This window comes from Centroberyx gerrardi, chromosome 18 (assembly GCF_048128805.1).
Source record: "Centroberyx gerrardi isolate f3 chromosome 18, fCenGer3.hap1.cur.20231027, whole genome shotgun sequence".
Classification (NCBI taxonomy): domain Eukaryota; kingdom Metazoa; phylum Chordata; class Actinopteri; order Beryciformes; family Berycidae; genus Centroberyx; species Centroberyx gerrardi.
The window spans coordinates 18,941,149-18,962,568 of NC_136014.1; the positions used below are offsets into that span (position 1 = coordinate 18,941,149).

Here is a 21,420-nt window from a genome sequence, read left to right on the forward strand (position 1 = left end):
CTATAATTACGTTACATATGAGCCGTTGGCTTTTTGCTTTGCAACTGATAACAACAGAAGATCAACTCCCAGCTTCCCTGTGCTATGGCAACTTGAACTAGCCGCCTCTGAGCAGGAAGACAACAGACCACACCGCTTCCAAAGGACGCCGGGAACTGTAGGCTGACCACCATGCCGCAGTATGGGAATTTGTCATTTGTGAACTACATTGTCCAAAGGTATGTGTTTGCGCCAGTACTGCCGCTCTTCAGTTAAAAAAAGAAAAAATAAAGGAAAAGAAGTAAGAAATCTTTCAGATAAGCATAGTCTTTCATTAGACATGGCCAATGGAATGGAATAGAATAGAATAGAATAGAATAGAACAGACATTTCACTTGATAGGCTATATAGAATACAATAGAATAGAATAGAACAGAATAGAAAGGCGGTTAGTGTAGTTGATGTCGAGGTTTGTTCGGGCCATAGGCCTATGGCTTAAGAAAAAAAAAAAAAAAAATCAGTTCTCCTGTCTAACACAAGAGTGCCTCAGAAGTCCACCCACCCCTCAAGGAGGACAGCAAGACCACCTCCAAACCCCACCACAGAGCCGCAGCTGCTCGTCCCACAGCATCCCACCTTCACAGCAAAGAAGAAGCTTCTGGGGCCCATAAAGAAAACTTATGCAATAACACTTCAGTGCAGTTCCTCTGTCTTTACCTGAGAATTACAATACAAAAGCAAAAACAAAACAAAAAAAAACATATACACATATTTGATAGTGTGGACAGCAAGAGGACTTTCAGGAAAAAGGGAGCGAATCTGGGGATATTTTGGACGGAGACTGACAGCGAGCAAACCTCCAGCATGCAAGTGATAACATGCGCGTTGTTTACTCTCGTCAGTTTGCCTATCAGCGCGGTGTCGGAGCCTGAATCTTGCCCCTCTGTCTGCGACTGCTCTGAGTGGAAGGCTTACACCATCTCCTGCTTTGACATTGACACTCTCCCCAGATTTCCCGCAAGCACGGAAATACTGTAAGTACAATACTGCAAAAGACAAAATATCTAAGAGTCATTCTGCTGTTTTTCATGCATTTTGAATGTATTGTGCTCACTGCTATATTCCTATAATATTCCCATAGGAACTTTAAGTGTGTCTGTGGTGCTGAGTATAGTTACTGTACTTTAGGGCATTATTTTATCTCCTATGGTATCACCAATATATTCCTATAATATTCCTAATGTGACGTATAGTTTTGCTGTGATATTTGTATAGTATCCTAAAATTTATTATAGGATTAGTAACGTTATTTTTCGTAAGGGTATATAGCTTATTATTATACAGATATTAGAATAAACAATCTGCGATGACTGTATAATAATTGGTAATCAGCAAAATTCTGTTCAAACTAAAAATTAGAATAGAGTTTAACCACCCTTTAAAGATTACGTAGGCTATTTTAATAAGGTAAATTCATAGTAAACAACAGTTAAGTAGGCTGTAACATTGATGTAAGTTGTAGTAAGATATGGTCTTGTAAGGAAAAAAGAAAAAAAAATCTTTAGTATATTGGTGGTTGTTTGCGTTATAATGGTCACCGACTGTAGGTCATAGTTTACCATGCTTTTATTTACCACTACAGTATTGATTAGAATACAATAGTGTCCCCTAGCGCTTCATGTCATTGTTTATCACTAAGTTGGAGGTCTTCTGCTGTCATGGTTTGTTAAGTTTGAAAAGAAAACGTATAGGAGAGAGAGAGAGAGAGAGAGAGAGAGAGAGAGAGACAGAGAGACAGAGAGAGAGAGAGGAAATCCAGAACACAGATCTGTAGCTCAGTGGGCTTTACTGAGGGTTGCAGGATATTGATACTGCTCATGCTGTCTGCAGAGCATCCACACTCCAAGTGTATGGACAGGAGACAATTTGGAATAAAAAGTGGGACGCACTTTAGTACCTACTTAAACATAGTGCAGAACACACCTTATTAGCCCTACAATTTAGGACAAATGTGTGGGAAAAACAGTAAACTCACTTCCTCACATTCATACTCACGTTCAGTTTTAACAGTTTGTCCTTTGTATGTAGAGCATGTCCAATTGTTTCTCTGGGGTTGCAGAGGTCACATACAGCCTCCCGCCCCCCGCCCCCCCCCCCCACCTCTCGTACAAACACACACACACACACACCACTAACTACCATAGCACAACTGCTCGTACCCACTGCGTTTCAGCTTCTTGTTGAAATACCAAACACACAATAATTTGGAAGAATAAGCCATGTACCAATAAACCTTGCAAACATCATTGCACTACTACTACGTCTCAAGAGCAGGCGCCAATTCTAGTTCATGTCTGTGTTATCAGTAGATGATTAAACCAATAGAATTTGCACCCCGAACAACAGCTAATCTGTATTGGATCTGCTGTCTCTGTCTCTCACACTGGGACCCCAAGGAACCACTCAAGGATGTGGGGAGCAGACATGATGTAATATGCCAGGGTCACTCCAAGAGGACCGCTGTAAATGCAGTGGGGCTTTTACACTTGCTAAATTGCTCAACTGTTGGGTAAAAGTTATGCAATACAGAGCGACCAGTTTGCCATGGCCTTGAGTGGTGGAAACACATGCCTTTCAGGAGGACCCAAAGGCAGATGTGGAAACACAGAATGGGAATAGATAGAAAGGGTATTCCCATTTAAATCAACATGCCTGAATGATGATTTTGGCACTGTTAAGATGGCACCCATAGAACTTTTGGTGATGTTGTCATGGAAACAACCAAGTTGGTAAACTGCATGAGATACAAATGGTCTTATTATGGCAAATGGCATATTTACAATGAACATTCATTTGGCAGTTTTGTCAAATATTCCAATGTGATCTGTATACACTGTCCACATATAAAAGCCATGCTCATTGCATTAGACAGCAAGAAGTGCCCTATGTATTACATTATACTGTATATGTAAACACAGACGTGTCAAGCTATGTATTACATTTTCCTTGCCATTGATTAAAGCCAGAGGATAGGAGTGTATTTACAGAAGAAGGATGACAAAAAAAGACATGAAGAAGACAAAGGGAGAAAGCATTGAGTCTTGGCTTAGCTCATACAGGCTCAGTCATTTTAGGGGACCTTATTGGGCAATGCATTCCCTTTGGTGGTGATAGATTTTATGGGACAAATGAGAGAAACAACACTACACCCAGTGTTGTTATCCCCCAGTCATAAACAAAAGTGTGAATCAGTGACATTTTGCTGTCAACACTTAGCCCCATCAAACTTTTGGTGTGACAATATTTTCTTCTTTTTGCTCTTCCTGGTTGACAATGCCTTATACTTACAAGACCAAATGCTTAAAATGTTGCATGAAGGTGGATACTTTGTCGTCATACAATTCCTGCTCAATGAAAACCAAAACAAAATTACTGTTTCACTTGCATTTTTGTTAAAATGGATACATTGATAAGATGCATACTTAAAGGGAAGTCATATAGGTGTATGTCAGGTGAGATTCATCCCAAATCATCACACTGATATTGATTTTGACATGGCTAACCCCTTTCCCTGGTTGCTCACACAAAATTCCCCGAAGGCACTGATGTAGGGCGCACTCACCGCTCAGACTGTGGAAAAGGTTCAGCACTATGTTGTGATAATCCCCATTCTCTTCCAGTTTGGTTGGAACATCCCTCCACTCTTCAGTCCTCCACCAATCCCCCCCACCCCCCCACCCCCCAAACACCACTTTGCATCGCCTCCCACAGCACCCATCACATGAAATTATCCCCCAATCAGTGCTCCAATTCACATGTCCCCGTGCCCAGACGTCCCCACGATGCCCTCACATTCCTGCCCAAAGTTTATCCAGGCCCCTCCAGGACGAGAGAAAGACATGAAAGCATGCCACCAAGCACTGGCCCTGATAAAAATATCTCCAAAATAAGCCCAAAATAGACTGTGGCTAGCCAACCTGTGTATTGGACTGGAATGTTCTAGCAGATGAGGCGTGAGGAAGTTCGACTGTGCTGTACATACACAGAGGGATGAGTGACCCTGCTGCAGGGTCAGACCAATTGGGCTGAACCCCGCTGATTTAGGCCGGTCCTGGTCGTCAGCCCATTGGTGCTCTTGGCTCTGTGTCTCCTGGTTATGTTTTCTCCCCTGTTAGTCTGGTTGTCTGTCTGTGTGTCAGCAGGATAATTCAAAAATAGATTTCCATGAAATTTCTTGGACAGATAGGCCTTGGACCAAGAATGACTTAATTAAATTTTAGTGGTGATCCAGATCTGGGACTTCCGCCATTATACAATTATCCTTTTTTTAGCCATAACTATAAAGCTAACAGAGATAGGGACTTGATTCCAAATCCTGACGGTTTGCAGGATCAAGAAATCAGTTTAACTTAAAATGTAAGTGAGAGGGATGATGTAACAGCAAGTTGGAGTATTGTTCAGCGTTTGCGTTCTCCGAATGCTTTTGCTTCTTTGTATCAAAATATCTCTATCGTGGACCGGTGGTATGAAGCTGTCTGCAGTGATTCTGTCTTCAACCTGAGAATTTGGTTAAAATTTATTGTGTAGAGGAAAACGTCCAACAAATTCTATTCCAAAAAACAAAAGGGTGAATGCAAAGCAGACGTGTGTGTGTGGGTGGGTTGGGCGGTGGGTGAGTGTAAGTTCACGTGTGCATACTCAGAACTTGGAGTCCTTTGTGTGTGTGTGTGTGTGTGTGTGTGTGTTCTTGCGCAGGTTGCTCCATGTGTCGCTGAGAGGCAGAGAGGTGGAAAGGAAAGCACAGACACTCTTAAAAGCCTGTGTAGCGTGACTCCTGGCTGCGTCTGGACGATGCATTCAAATACAATATTTACCTTTTACAGCACATTTTTCAAACGCCCAGAGAGAGAGAGTTCCATTTGAGAATAATTATGAGAGGAAAAAAGACTTCAAGAGCGAGGGGGGAAAAAAAACACAATAGTTCCAGTCTTTCGAAAACTTCAGAATTTTTGGATTGGAGGTAAAACATGAGATAACTCGTTGGAGTCAGGTATTCGTAGTCACCGAACCTCTCATCAGCTTAAACCAGGGATGAAACTGACCAATTAAGAGTGAAATCCCAATGCTATTTCCTGAATGGTCACAGATGAGCACTGGGATTAATTGTGAAATTAGAGGTGGGACACTGAACTTGATGAGCTCTAGCTGAGATTAGTGGAAATACTGACAGTTTCCCAGCTAATACTTTGTACCGATGGATCGTGCAATGGAAATGGTTACAATTACTAAACGTTCTTTGATAATTAGATCATGTGTTTATGAGACAACACATTGGGGCTGCAGTCAGTGCAATCTTTTATTAAACTCAAAATAAAATTAAAAAAGCGTCCTAACCACCTCCTTTTTCTTCTTACCCTCACAGGACAGTAGAGCAGTACAGAAAAATTAGGTAAAAAAACAACTCTATAGTAAATACACAGAACATATTTGAACAGATTTTAAGGGAGACAACTTCTCCATGAGAGGGCTTCAGATTGAGTTACACTGGAGAAAATGCAGGTTGGGTTGCAGCTTTTTTTTTTTTTTTGCTGAGAGAGAATATGCAACTGACCTTTTCCACCACTCACCACAAACATCAAAATAAGAGAAAACCCATAGTAAACGCAGCTATGTTGTCAGTCCTTTGCTGACACCATTCTGAATTACGTGGCTTCTCCCCACTTCAAACTCAATTTCTGACCTGTTTGTTTTCTCGGTTTTCTATCCAAAATGGCAAATTAGGGGAGTAATTTTCCCCCTAAGCCTGTAAGATGGGTTCGCTGGGCTTCCCTCCGCGCTCCCAGGGAAAACGCATGCTGGTTATTTGGGTTTGAGCGGCGCAGTGAAACGGCGCGGGCTGACAGGAGTGTTTGGTGTCGGGGTCTGCTCTGTGTCCCTGTGTTTGTTTGGGTTTGTCAAAACGTGTGCAGGGTGCTGTGCTCCCGCTCCTGCTGACTAGCCCCCCATGCAAGCGTGCTCCAGATCCATGCGCCAGATCTCAGCCTCTGAATTAGTCTATTGTTCCCCTAATGAACCAAAGGTGCATAAAGATGGCGGCCTTGTGCTTTGAGGTCATTTTTCATACCTGTCCCAGAGTACAAAGCCTCCAAACGGCCTCATGCACTTTTGCCAGTCCCGGCAGAGTGAGGTGGAACAAGCTGAATGTGTATCCTACAGTGGGGTGGGTCTGGAAGACAAAATGACATCAACCCATGTGGCTACCATCTTAATGCTCCATTATTCTGTTTACGACTCCCTCCTCTGCAATAAAATCTGCATCCATCATCGTGATCGTCATGAGGACAACAGGACAGACGACAGTGAGTGAAGTAATGTTTCACTGTTTAGATTGTGCCAGAGATTCAAACACCCACAGTGAAGTGCTGTTCAAGCTGCAGTTTCTTGTTTTTCATAGAGAAGAGAAAGCCTCCAAATGAGGTGGTGGATTTGTCATTTTTCAACAAAAGACGTATCATCAATTTGCCTGACTATGTATTATGAACGGCAAAACAATTTCTCTACCTTTCATTCGAAGACTTTCATAGCAAGCTTAATAGCAGCAGTTTGACATTATTAAATATAGGAATATAGATCATTGCTAGTGAATGAAATTTATGATAAAAACCACCCGTTCTGAGCCCTCCCTCCACGTCTCCTTAAGCTGTGGGGTTGAGAACTTTTCTCTGTCCTCCCAAATTTTCAATTTTATTTTTGTTTTTTCTCACAGCTCGAGTCTTACTTTCATAGCATAGCCATGTAGGTTTGGCTACCAATTTTTCCAGAATAATTTGGAAGTTCATTTTAACCTCTGCACAACCCATATTGGGTCCTGAACCACTTTTTGAGAAACATTGTCCTAAACAGACCCAGACATTGTTTGGTTTGGCAGCCGGCTCATGTCCAGTCGGGTCCAAGGCTTTGTTTTTTCCCATGTTCCTAGAAAGGGGGGCGGAGGGGTAGTTACACCAGTTGCTTCAAAGAAACCTTTCATCCAATTTTAGAGAAAAGTTGAAACACAATTTATCCATGTTGGACTATTGTCTAGTCTGTTTCACAGACTTTCACAGCAAGCCTAATCACAACAGTTTGACATCTCTCTCTCTCTCTCTCTCTCTCTCTCTCTCTCTCTCTCTCCCGCTCTCTTGAATTAGAAAGTTTCAAAGCAATAGGAAGTAAACAATATGTTTCTTTATATGAAATCCATATCAGTTCATATCTTTGGTCATCTACATTTTGGAACATTAATCAAATTGAATATACAGGGAGTCTTGAGTATTTCTACAATGGCTTGTTGACTATCACTGTGCTCAGATGTTCTTCAGTGATTTAAAACGTTTTTCAGAGAGAAAAAAAGGAACAACACTCTATCTTCTTTACGACAAAAATTTACAGTCACACTGAACAAAAGATACAATCTTGTCCCTTTTTTTCTGCATGTGAAATGTGTTTGTGATAACTAAAATGTGAATCTGTTTCCTTTCACCAGATGGCTTCTGGAGACCCGTCTGTCATCCGTGCCAGCAGATGCTTTTGCCTACATGGTCAACATCTCAAGGATGTGAGTGGCGAATCAATTCAATGGAATCACTACATTCCCCGCTCATCTATTTCTCATTCGCTTCTATTCAAACACGAACCCTTCAAACTCGCTCTCATCCACCTGTTGTCTTTCAACTGCTTTGCTTCCCTTAAAAAATGGGAAAATATCCCAGATCCAAACTGCCCACCCCTCCCCCTTTTGTGTCCCACCCAAGCAGATGATATGCTCTCTGTTTAGCATCACCGCTGCCTCCTAATCACAGTTGGAAGCGCTAATGCGTTCCTAGAACAGGAATGTTGGTCCTCCGACCGCAGAAGGGCCTGGGCACCGGCTAGGTATTTCAGCAGAGCCTTTTGGGTGTGTGGTGATTTGTAGACTCCCACTAGAGGTGGAGGCTCAGCGTAGAGGTAAAATATACACTCCAGCCTTGATCCTCTGGTCTGTGAGCCCGACGTCTGCGTCCAAGTCATGCGTGAAAAGGAGACAGGGGTGGATGAGAGGTTTTCTGTCAGCCTATAAACAGCCGCAAGTGCTCACATCCAATGTTTCCATTGCCCTCCCTGTTCACTATCCAGCTGAAATGATAGACTACCATGAGAGAAACCCAATAAAATGTCACTTGCTGCATGTCATAGATTCTTAGACTTGCAGTAGTTATTTTTGGGAACATTGAAGTATCTATTAGTTGTTTGTTTCAGTAAGTGCCTAGTAATGACTGAGTAAATAGTATATATAAGTTAATTTTTCTCTAGTAAACTTTACACAAAGAGGAGATTCATTGCCATTTCTTTATGTAGATTCAGTACTAAAGCCATGGTTTATTTTATGAGCAATTAGGAACATAGTTGTTACCAAGTAATAACAAATGAAAGCAGAGTGACTGATGACTAGGTAATGTATATGTGGGGTGCATACCTGTAAAATTACCCGTGGCTTTACCAGCTTTAGCTAAGGTGGGCTGATATATTCAGCGGAGAGAGAGTTTCAGGCTTTAGGATCATTTTTTTGGAACCACACAGTTAAACTCATTTCTGAAAACATGTCTTGTGTTTCGCCTTCAGGTACGCTGGCACGCCGCCTCCGCTTCCTTAAATGTCACATGGTTTGACAAAAGTCATTATTTTGTTATTACAAAGACGACTTGCATATTAGATCTGGTGTAAGCTTTGTTTATTCCTTGTAGATATATATCAGTGGACGTGATGCTGGAGAGGCTGGAGAGGCACTCGTTCTACAGCCTGAGGAAAATCACCCACATGTGAGTAGCTAAAGAAAAGGGCATGCACTTTATTGATCGTTATTGACTGAGCTGTTCCATTTTGCTCTCTGGAGAGAAAAATACTTAATTTTGAACCTTGCCGGCAGCAAAAGGAAGCAACTAGAAACACATTAGAAACTCATTTATTTTATGGCTGAAACACACACTGAATATTTCTCCTCGTCAAAGTGTTTTGCCTCACTAGCAATTCATAAGATTAAAAAAATAATCCTTTTGTGGGCCACTTCAGCTGAACATGCCAGTTAGATAAGATACAATTCTATGAAAACAACTCAGGAAAACACTAAGTGGATGTATTTGGTCCATTATTACTGAGCCTGGTCTAAACAGACACCCATAATAAACCGTCATAATAACCATGTTAGAGTGGATGGGGCTAAACAACAGCCAATATGTGGCTTCTCTCCTCTTCCTCTTCATGCGCCAGCTGTTGTTGAAGCAGCTCAGGGGGAAAAGTCTAGCAAGCTGCACTATATTCTCAATTATGGGATAGAGATTTATGACTGAGTTGCTGGGCGGACCACACGTTTTTCAGCAGAACAGCCCCAAGTACTTCATATATCACTGCAAGGTTTCCTTTCTCTGATAGCTATTTGTCCCTAGTTACGGCATCCTGTGAGACAGCATTGTGTGTGTGTGTGTGTGTGTGTGTGTGTGTGTGTGTGTTAAAATTTGGGAGTGTGAAGCCCTTTGAGACTGTAACTGTGATTAAGGGCAACTTGACTTTACGTATGCACTGTATGCATATCATTTGATCTTAGTTACCTTTCCTTCTATTGTTTTTGCTTATTAATGCCCTAATTCCAGATATCAAATTATAGACACAGATAATAACTGAAACCACTAGCAGAGGGTTGTACCTGCTTTTTTTTCTGGGGTTGTGTTTTGGATCTCTGGGGTCTATTTACCACTGATTGGTGTGGTGAAGTGCCATACCTCAGATAATGGCATCTCTCTCAGGTTTCCTTCAGGGGTCAGACACAAATTAATGCTGCGCTTCCTGTCGGCTTCTTGCGGCCGACAGCAGCTGTGGATCTAGAGTGCTGCAGGACTGAGGTTGGAGCCGGGACCTCAGAGCTGGTTTGAGGGAGTCGGGTGAAGCTGGTATAGCGACACCGTCATGTGAAAACACCAGTTTGCAGAACCAAATGTAGTAAAAACATTGCTGTAAATGGGTCAAAAATGTAATCTAACCTATTACATTATCGCTTGCTACAGGGAGTTTTTCTAAATTCGTGCAAAGCTGACTTTCTGGATAGGGTTTTTTTATACAACAGCACTTACAGGATGATTAAATGCACACACTCACACACTTCCATTGACCCCGACCTGTCCGTCTGCTGAGCTGCTGAGTGTGGTTTGCCGGGTGTGTGAAGACGGGCCAGGACACACGCTCCGGAGCAGCACATGGGTTATGAAAGCAGAGAGAGGTGGACAGGCCGGGCCAGGCCGGACCAGAGTAAACACACTAATGAAACATTAATTGGACTCTACTTCCGGCCTTGGCTGTGCGGCTGTGAGAGTTTCCCCTCTCTTGCTCACCGGCGTGCACCTTGCCCTGTTCTGCCAGCAGGTTTCAAGACCATGCAGTGTGTGTTTGTCAATGTGTGTGTGCAAATATCTCCGTATGTATTTCATATTGGCCACGACGCATGCCTCTGACCTTTAGCAATCATGAAAGGGAGCTCTTATTCTGTGTGTGTGTGTGTGTGTGTGTGTGTGTGTGTATTAATAAATCAAACTCATGTATCTTTCAATAAGTATGAACTGAGTCTTTGGCCCATGATTCAACAGTGTTATTGAAGTTATCACTCTGCAACAGTTACTCTTGCTTTCAGTTAGGCTGCATCACACTAACTATTAATTAATGGATTTAGCTTGAAATGTGTTTACAGTACATCTCTTTCTTTGTTTATTTGTTGTTGTGTTTTCAGAGACATACGGAATGCAAAGAGTCTGAACTACATCGATCCAGAAGCCTTTAAGAATCTCCCAAACCTCAAATACCTGTGAGCATTTTTCATAACTGTTATTCCTTAAAAGATAATCATACCTCTTTTATACTACTCTATACATTTTTGCATATTTGTTTTTTAGACTCCTTTTCTTGGCATCAAATCCTGCATACTGACAATAATACTTCAACCCAAGCACAAACAGATGGAACCTGTATTTAAAATGTTTGGCTCTGACAATAACTTAGTCATTATCATCTATTCATCACAGACTGAATCATTTGAGCTTAATGCTGTGCTGGGCTGACTACATAAAAGTCACTACACACTCGAACCAATTGCTCCAGCTGAAAATCAACATATTTGGCTTGAGTGAAAGATGTCAGACTCAGAAGTCTTGACTCTGCCTATATAATTAACTAACTATTTGGTGGAAAATTATAGGTTGTTGTTTTCTTCCAGTAGTTCAGAATTGGGTACTTTGTATAGCCTGATGTCACCATCACTTAAATCTCTTCTATGAAGCCCCAGCCAAGTGACCAGCCAAATGTGACTCTTTAACAGTAGCCTGATTGGAGTTTCTTTACTGTAAATATATCATTCAATTAACTGAGATAGTTTTTGCACATAAAATTTGCAGTCCGCTGTCCAAGAAGCCCAAGAACTCTCAAACTAGATGAATTAAAGCGTGGCGAGGCAGATCTTTATGATGGCAAATGTCACCATATTTTTGCATTAGAATGTGTCATCCCATCTAATTTCACAGCAGTTTATTACTAAGGAAATCCTGTGCATAGCGTCTGTAGTCTCTGCTATGTCTGTGACTGTTTCTATCTCGGTGTCATTCAGGGGGATTTTCAATACCGGCTTGACCGTCTTCCCTGACCTGAGCAACATCCACTCTAATGACATGAACTTCATGCTGTAAGTTGCTGTAACTTTATAACCTTTAGAAGGAGCGCACTAATCAATATTCATACTACTTAAAGGTGCTACGTATAGTATTTAAACATTCATAAATCATTACCCTATGCTAGCCCTATAACCCACAATGAGGTTTATGGGAAATGTGGTCTTAATTTTGATAAACACTAACAATATAACCAGTGTGAGATAAAGGCGACCAATCCTCTCGACTCGACCATGATCTCATTTGATTACGGTAATAATACCAACATATCACAATTAATTTGACAATGTTATATTGATGTTTGAAAATGCTAAATGTATCACCTTTAACATATATACTGTATGTGTGTGTGTGTGTGTGTATGTGTGTGTGTGTGTGTGTGTATTTGTGTCTTTCCGTCTGCCTCTCCATGTGTGTCTGTGCGCATGTCTGTGTGAAATGAACAGCAGTCATAGAGACATCTTCACATCTCTGTATCGTCACTCTCTTAGACAGCAACTTTTTCCAATTTAATTTTCCTTCCCAGCCATAGCACTTGAGAGAACATTCATCAGCACTACATTCCTCTCTTCGCCACTTCTCAGTGAAGTGTCTGTATTATGTGCAACACCACTTCATTTTCTCTCTATCTCGTCTCTTCCCTTGCAGGGAAATCGCTGATCACCCCCACATCACCGAGATCCCGGCCAACTCATTCCGCGGTATCACCAACGATCTGCTGTCAGTGTAAGATATGCGCACAAGCGAAAGCAACCGCACGCATGCACACGAGCGGGCATGCACATACACATATGTATTACTATACTTGAGAATCTTTAGCCTCGAGCCTTAATTAGGTTTTGTCAGAGTTTCTCTATTTCATCCTTATTGTGTCCAAGTGAGTGTTTTCATATCAGTGTGCACATTCAGAGAGCTCTCATTGGACCAGATAATATTTCAGGCTCTTTGATTGGATTAGCAAGACTAGATTGCGTGTGTGTCACATAAACATGGGATGTAGACGAAACTTTTCACCAGTCGCTTGTGATTACGTTACGCTCTGCTTACTGTCAATCACCTGAAACCCACCGGAAGAAATAAAAGTCTCTGCCAGTGAATAATCCCTCAAAAATAATGTCGCCTCACAAACTTTATTATCACATATTGTGTGTTTGTTTATTGGGATAGCAGTTCATTTCAAGCTAGGTTTGACACTGTGAAGTCTGATATTTTAAAAACGATGAAAAATAAGTAAATGTTAAAAAAATGTAATTACCTATGGCATGAATTGTAAAAGGAGTGTAAAGTAATGTAATGTAAACGAGACGTAGACAGTAGTAAACAGGCTATAACTCCTTTAACCCTAAACCCAAGTCCTAACCCTAAAATAGCCCCTCAAAGAATTGGGGACCGTCCAAAATGACCTCACATCACAAAAATGTCCTCACTCCAAATGTCTAAAACTCAAAACACTTGGATCTCAAAAGGGTAGCAAAATAAGTACACACACACACACAGACACACAGACACACAGACACACACACACACACTAAGGACCCAACAATCAAACACATTCAAGTGGTTAGGTTTGGGAGCGAGGGAGGAGGCGTTGCAATTTTAATACACAGAACAGTATGTTACAGAAAATGTTGTGGTTCTAACCGCTGAATTGCACAGACAGACAAAATGCCACCATAGAATGTGCGATAAGTGGGTCCCACTTATCACTGATATTACTCTTAGTGTTGGAAAAAAATGTACAGAAACTGATGAAGGATTAACATATGGAAATAATTTTTAGGGGGGGGTTCCCCTTTAAATTCAATATCAGGTTATTAAACTTAAAAACGGATATTCTACTCATTGCTATTTTTGTGATGTTATGTTGTGAGCTGGAATTATAAGGTTCTATCTGGGTAGAGTGCAGTTCTGAGATATTGAGCATGACATTTTTGACATTCCAACTGTTATGTAATGAAACCTTTTTAGATCAACAAGGCCTAGACCCTGATGGTACTTTGAATGCAATATATAAAAATCCTAGGATAATTAGAGATATAATTAGAGATCGTCACTCTGGGTTTGGTTATGAGGTTCTGTCTCACTGTTTACAATGAAGTAACCTAAGTTTCAATGGGATGAAACTGGATTAATATGATTTAATGGTAACATTTTGTATGATTTTGGCATAGTATATGAATTATATTTACACTCCTTAAAATCCTAACCCTTGTTCTATATTATGAGCCGCAGTGACCGCAATTATGTCAGTTTCCAAGCAAGAAATTTCACTTTATGAACAGATTTCACTTGAAAAAACGTATTTCATCATTGCACAGGACCTGTTTTCGATACTGAAATATTAACACAATTTATAACATCTATATCAATTCAGTGATTTTCTTACCAGAATTCACAGCATGTGATCATGTGAAATTTCCCATGTGAAAATGACATTTCCACCTGTGAATTGTCTCTTTGCATATGAAATTAAGTTTTTACATGTGAAACAAATAGCATATCTAATGGCCGGTAAATAAGGTAATAAATAAATGGAAAAAAAAAAAATCACTGTATGAAAACCAAACACGTGCCAAAAATCCATGTAGGTTTTCACTTGTGACTTTTTTGTAAGGGAAGCAACATTCAAAGATTAAGAATATGTGAATAACTCAATTATGATTTAAAAAAATAGTCATATAGAACCTTATAATTCCAAGCTGACATCTGTTAACGTATCACTCTTTTATTCCAGGATGCTGTACGGAAACGGCTTCACAGAAATCCAACATCACGCCTTTAATGGGACCAAGCTGGATCAAGTGTACGTTCACTGTATTTCTGTTATGTGAATTCAATGCTTTGTAAAAATGCAGCACCTCCTTAACCATCCTGTTTAATTAATTTGATGGCTGTTGAACAAATTTGTACTGACCCATAACAATTCCAGCCAGACTAAAACCACACATTGATTAATCCCAGCAGTGTGATAGTGTTGTTACTTTTGTATTAAGTTCAAGGGTTTGTATTATTCACTTGATGAGCTTTCACAATTTGAACAGTTTTTTTTTTTTTCAATTCTGGAGACACAGTAGTTTTATTATAGCTGGAGCGATATCTTTCACTCAGTTTAGAGGCCTTACATTTCTCAAAAAATTAGGTTGCTCAGTATTTTGCCTGGATTAAACCATTTCTGACATCTGGCATGCGTATTCCCTTACTCAAAATTGCACTACAAACGCAGAGGGACCACAGTTGGGTCTCCACTGGCCTTCTCAAATGTACTTATAGAGGGCCGAACCCGTGCTCTTGATTAGCGAGCTGGAGTTCTCATGGGAAAATATGTTTCCAAAAGTGAAGTCTGCATTAAGAGCCACCCTCTCCCATACGCTCATAGACACTAGGAGCTAAAACTAGGTCAGACTCAAGCCTCACATGGATGAATAAAGATTAAATGAAAGGGGAACAGGTAACCATTTGCTTCCTTTTCCCTCTTTTGTCGCAACATGTTTTTCTTCTCTGCTTGTCACCCCCCCCCCCACCCCCCGGGTCCCGAAGCCTGGATAGTCAGGATATGAGATATTAATGATATTAATCCAAGCCCTCCTCTCCTCTTTTACAACTCCTCCACACGGCCCAGGTCCTTATGAGAGCCTAATTAAGCCGTTGGTCAGTGACTGGAGTGAGTCTTACCACACGGGTGTTTGTGTTGGCGCTGGACGTGCTCTGAGGGGAGAACTGATCCCAGCGCAGCCCGACCAAGACAAACACGCCCCTCACAGGTCTATTATCCTTATTAGATTTAAGGGATTCTGGGGGATGTGTAGTGAGGGCGCAGCGTGTTTTAAGAGTACTCCATCCCATCCTATGGTGTCTAATTTGAATCAACAACGTGAATAAGACCTTTTCCTTTCATGTTTCACCCCTGAAATGAGAGAAAATAAACACAGTGATGAGGCTTGGGAAAATATTATACCATGCCTCAGCTCTGTCAGTCTGATTGAAATGTGAAGTATAACTTTTCCCTTAATAAACTTAAATGTGTGCTTTCCTGTCCAGCTCCCTTCACAGAAATAAGTATTTGACCAAGATGGATGAAAGGACTTTTGCGGGCACCATCAGCGGCCCCATTGCTCTGTAAGTATCCGACAGGGCGAAGGTTTGAACCACTCTGATCAACTCGGATGGTACCTACACACATTTCTTCCTACACAATATCTTTCAGTCTTGAGCTTTGACATCTCCTGGAAAGAAAGCAAACTATCAGGACCAGAAAGGTGAGCCACAGTATTTTAAATTCTGTCAGTTAAATGGATTCACGTGCAATGACATTTTTGGTATCCTGCTGTAGAAGCTCTCGTTTTTCTGGTATTAGCGTGTAATTAGGTAGAAATAAAAGTTGACGCCAAATTTGACAGCCAGTTCTGCTGCCTATTGGGTGGAATATTTACTGGTGACACTGTTGGATTTACACCCTGAGAGAGATAAACCCGTGATAATAGAGGGAAAATTAGGTCTACATCTTTCTTGCAGAATTAGAAACTTCTGGTTGAACATAGCCTACACTACATTTTTTCCAGCACCTGGAATTTCAAGAATTATCACTGCAATTACCGTTATGGTATGGCCCTTTATGTACATTGTATGTATCAATAAATAATAGGCCTAGTTTGGAAATTACATTATTCACACCATATCCAGTTAGATTCCAACCATTTCCTCATTCATAATGTGCAGACCGGGTGAGAAACATGTCTGGGAAACACGATAGCATATCATCAAAGGGTGAAAATCGTTCCTCCACAGCTGTGTCTTTGACCAAGAAATCAGACACGGATTGTGTGCGAGCGTGAGAGGGGGAAACTTCCGACTTTTCTCTGATACTGTCGTCCTTTTTTTTTTTTTTGCCCTCCTGAAGCTGAATATCCCTCTCCCGTTTCTGAGGTGTTTGATGCCAGAACCTTTACCACGGCTATCTGGTTGCAGTTGTGGCTCTGGTCAAGCCGTAACTGTCTGGGTAGGTAAATGCGGCCCTTGTGCAGGTCTTCTTCCTCTGTTCCATTGGGGGAACATGTCCTGAGTGAGGTCACCTCCATGAGGTCATGAGCTAAACATCTGGGAATGACAAAATCAGACCGACAGTCATAGGGTCTGCGCTGTTTTTTTTTTTCTCTACAGCCTTACACAATGTTCCCCATGAGAGGAAAAGAGAGCAGAGGACAGTGAAGTGGGGAGCGCTAATGGGGCTAAAAAAACTATTGAGCACTTAGTAAATTTATTATTAATGTGTTGTTTGGCTTGTGTCTCTTTTACTTTAATCAAATTATTCAGCCGATATGAAGACTTAACAATATGACGGGTTAGGAAACTGAATTAAGCGAAAGAGCACTTGGCCTCTGCTTGACCCCCGGAAAGCGCGGGGAGTGTCCGGTGCCGTATGGTATGTACAGATAATGCGATCACACAGGATGTTGGTGAGATTGTCAGTCCTCCGCATGTCTCTGTCCCGATGAGGTCGAGCTGGCTTTGGCATGATGGCCGAGTGCGAGAAATACCACATGTAATTGCTTAAAGATGATGAAGGAATGGAGAGCTCACTGTAGGAAACAGATGGAGCGGTTGTGTTGTTCAATTTGTCCACGAGGCTCTCTGGTCTGATCGTGTCAAGCTCTACTGTAGATTTGCTAACACCAAGTCTGTTCCAAAGTCAGTGCAGGGAGTTAGATATATTATTTATTTGCATGTAATCAACAAAAAGCATAATAATGGAATGGGGGCATGCAGATAATCGCATATCATCATGCATACCAGGGGCGTAGCTAGGAATCATGGGCCCTATGCACAGGAGGGGACTCTGGGCCCCTTCCCCTACTTTCCTCTCATCCCTACTCCACTATTATTCCATCTATGATTAAAAAAAACCCATCCACAACTCAAACACTCCTTCACACATTCATTTAGTGAGCAATTATCAGACACATTCCTAATTGAAATTATGGGTTTCAACTAAATACTGTTTCAAAACCAGAGCAGAGTGAAATAATAAAAGTATGAAATATTTATAAACATACACTTGAGGACCACAAAAGGCATTTTAGTGTAGACATTTCGGGGACCCTAGCTCCCTCAACTTGGGGCCCTGGGTAGTCAGTAACCTGACCCCCCCCCCCACACACACACACACACACACACATCCATCTACCTCACCACTCAGATCCTTAGCAACCCTTTTCAAATCCAGCATATTCCTCCATTTGAGATGCAATTTTGCTATACTATGACGTCTTGTATGGGTGAACTTAATGTGAAAACACATATTTTTCCCAGCTTTCTGCCTTTAACTCTTTCACGCTGTCTCTCTCTTTCAGAGACGTGTCCCAGACGGGGATCGGCTCCCTGCCGACCACAGGCATGGAGTCTCTACGGGAGCTGGTGGCTCGCAACGCTTGGGCCCTCAAGAAGCTGCCGCCCATCAAAACCTTCAAACACCTCACCACCGCCAACCTCACCTACCCCAGCCACTGCTGCGGCTTCAAAAACCTCAAAAAGAAACGAGGGTGAGCTTCAGGAGAGAAAACGCTTCTTGATTTTGTATTCCTCACATGTACTTGAGGGAGCTAGAAAAGTTTCTCTTTTTCGTTTTGAGGTGTCAGAAGAAAGCGTGGCTGGCGACGGACTTGAAAGCAATTAGTTTACAGTTTGTAAACAGAGTGTATAAAAGGCGAACAGCTTTCAGTGGAATGCTCTCTGTGTATTTCGTATGATTAATGGATGATTTGCCAGTGAATGGGGCAGCTGCACTTATATGGTGTGGATGTTGGCAGGGATTGAATCAACGCTCTGACGTGTTTACCTATAACTTCTTACACTGCTGCCATAATTACTGTCACTCATTGATGTTATTGTAGGAAGAGGGTTGAGCCAGACTTATAATGACTCTCTCAAAACAGGAATAACTTTTCTACAACTGGATATATAAATAATTTGATTGTACATTGAGTGCTGGGGAGGATATGCTTTGCAGCCAGGCCTGTCTGTGTATTTTTTCAGTAACTTTGTCTAATTTGGTACAACAGTTTTATTTTAGATACTCAATCTGACTTGCATGTGTGTGTATGCATGTCTGCTTGGTGCATGTGTTTTTATTTTTCAGCTTCTTGGAGTACATCATCTGCAACCTGACTGCTTTCTATGACCAGCATCACAAGCGCTCTGTGGGGCCTCTCCGTGTGCCGTCCCTCCAGGGGGACAGCGCGGTCGAAACGGCCCCGGACCAGGAGCCGAACGACGGGTCCCTCAGAGAATCCCAACAAGACTGGAGGAGAGGCGACTTCCACGGCAGCCTCCACTACCACGCCTACTTCGGGGGCCAGCCAGATGAGGATGTGGGTTTCGGGGAGACCCTCAAGAACCCCCAGGAGGACACCAGCCAAGACTTTGACAGCCGTTATGATTATGTGGTGTGCGAGGAGGGAGAGGAGGTGAAGTGCTTACCGGCGCCCGATGAGTTCAATCCTTGCGAGGACATCATGGGGTTTGGCTTTCTGCGAGTGTCCGTGTGGTTTGTGAGCCTGCTGGCCGTCCTGGGGAACGTGGTGGTGCTGCTGGTGCTCCTCACCAGCCACTACAAGCTCTCCGTCTCCCGCTTCCTCATGTGCCACCTCGCCTTTGCGGATCTGTGCATGGGGATCTATCTCCTGCTCATCGCCTCCGTAGACCTCCACACGCGAGCCGAGTACTTCAACCACGCCATCGACTGGCAGACGGGCCCCGGCTGCGGACTTGCGGGGTTCTTCACGGTCTTCGCCAGCGAGCTGTCCGTCTACACGCTGACGGTGATCACGCTGGAGAGGTGGTACGCCATCACGTTTGCTATGCGGCTGGATCGCAAGCTGCGTCTGCCCCACGCGGCGGCCGTGATGCTCGGCGGCTGGATCTTCTGCCTCCTCCTGGCCCTGCTCCCGCTGGTCGGGGTGAGCAGCTACCAGAAGGTCAGCATCTGTCTCCCCATGGACACCCAGTCCACAGCGGCTCAGGTCTACATCATTTCGGTGCTGGTGCTCAACATCCTGGCCTTCCTGGTCATCTGCGCCTGCTACTTCAAGATCTACTGCGCGGTGCACAACCCGCACTACCGCTCCGGCTCCAAGGACACCAATATCGCCAAGCGCATGGCAGTCCTCATCTTCACCGACTTCCTGTGCATGGCGCCCATCTCCTTCTACGCCATGTCGGCCGTGCTGGACCGGCCGCTCATCACCGTCTCCAACTCCAAGATCCTGCTGGTGCTCTTCTACCCGCTCAATTCCTGTGCCAACCCGTTCCTCTACGCCATCTTCACCAAGGCCTTCAGGGGGGACGTGTTCATCCTCCTCAGTAAGGTGGGCCTGTGTCAGCGGCGAGCGCAGCTGTTCAGAGGACAGACAGTCTCGTCCAAGGGCAGCAGCGGGACGTGTCAGCTCCGTAGGGACAAGGATAAGGTTAAGAAAGGAGGAGGAGGAGGAGGAGGCCCAGAGGAGGTGCCCATCCACCTGCAGGACTGCTCTGGACATACCTACCACCAAGCAGTCAGCCAGCAGACAAGCCCTGAAGAGAGCCAGAGCCTGGACACGTGAGCCCGACACCAGCCTGGGGTAGTCAGGCAAGACTGGGTCAGGTGGGAGAGAAGTGGCCTTGAAGTGTTTGTGGATTGATCTGTTTGGATATTTAACAGAAAGCCCCAGTGTTCTGCTGTAGCTGCTTCGATTTTCAGGCCAAGTTCAGCTGTTTTCACAATTTTCGGCTGTGATGATTTTACGGTTCCAGTTGTTGGAGAATATCATGTGTCACTGAAATATGAGATAGTATTCATCTCACTTTTAGTCTTTTCTATTATGAGGAATTACCGCTTTAGCACAGAAAGATCATTTTGTGCGAGAAAAAAAAAAAAAAGATAAACGCTGAAACACAGATATATAACTTTAAGAAAATGAATTAAACCTATTTCCCCCCCCCCCCCAACATCCTCAATTGTAAATGATCTTTATTCAAATGTGTTCCGCTCAGTCTGGCATTGAGAACTGAGTTACAAGGAAATTATAATAATGGATTTTCTCGAGCAATTCATTTTCCAGTGAGTGTGATAAGAAGACATTTTCTGAGGCACACTATTTATACGTGGTTTTTGTATTCATGGACAGCCTGCAGGCCCAGGGCAGTTCCCAGTGGAAATTTTATCCAGTATATGAAAATATATTCCTTAATGTCTTACCAATATCTCTGTATATAATGTAAATAGCTGACAGTGTTTTGGGATTTATGTATGAAAACAGGACATAATGGTTTTAGGAGTCTTATACTGTCTTATACTGTCAAATCTGTTTAGTCCATATATGGACAACGTGAAAGGGAAGGTTACAATGCATAAATCATAACAACAGTAATGTAGTAATGTATAGTACTTAACTGGCTGTGATGTGAAAACCAGTCATGAGTGTTTTTACAGTGGAAGTGGACTCTTTGAAACTGTACCTTTATGTGTCTCAGTCCTGCACTGAATTCATATATCACTTTCTTAGATTTATTAAACATTTGTCTACTTTTGTTTTTTTTTTCTTAGGTTGTCCTTGTCAGTTTTTGTACTGTTACCAAATATTGTTACTATCAGTTAATGCTCACTGATCCAACAAAACAGAATTTCCAGAAATACATCTACTCTCATCCCCTGGGAGCATGTGATCCAATTACAAAAGTAAACACA

At 42.5% G+C, this 21,420-nt stretch overlaps 1 protein-coding gene across 1 annotated transcript; it reads left to right on the plus strand.

The window, feature by feature from the left end:
• Window positions 1-843: 843 nt before the first annotated feature.
• Window positions 844-20,296, plus strand: tshr (thyroid stimulating hormone receptor). Its single transcript, XM_071924927.2, has 10 exons — window positions 844-1,013; window positions 7,505-7,576; window positions 8,742-8,816; window positions 10,772-10,846; window positions 11,642-11,716; window positions 12,351-12,428; window positions 14,437-14,505; window positions 15,741-15,818; window positions 18,050-18,238; window positions 18,835-20,296. The coding sequence occupies exons 1-10, from the start codon at window positions 844-846 to the stop codon at window positions 20,294-20,296; spliced, it is 2,343 nt and encodes a 780-aa protein (XP_071781028.2).
• The last annotated feature ends 1,124 nt before the right edge of the window (window positions 20,297-21,420 follow it).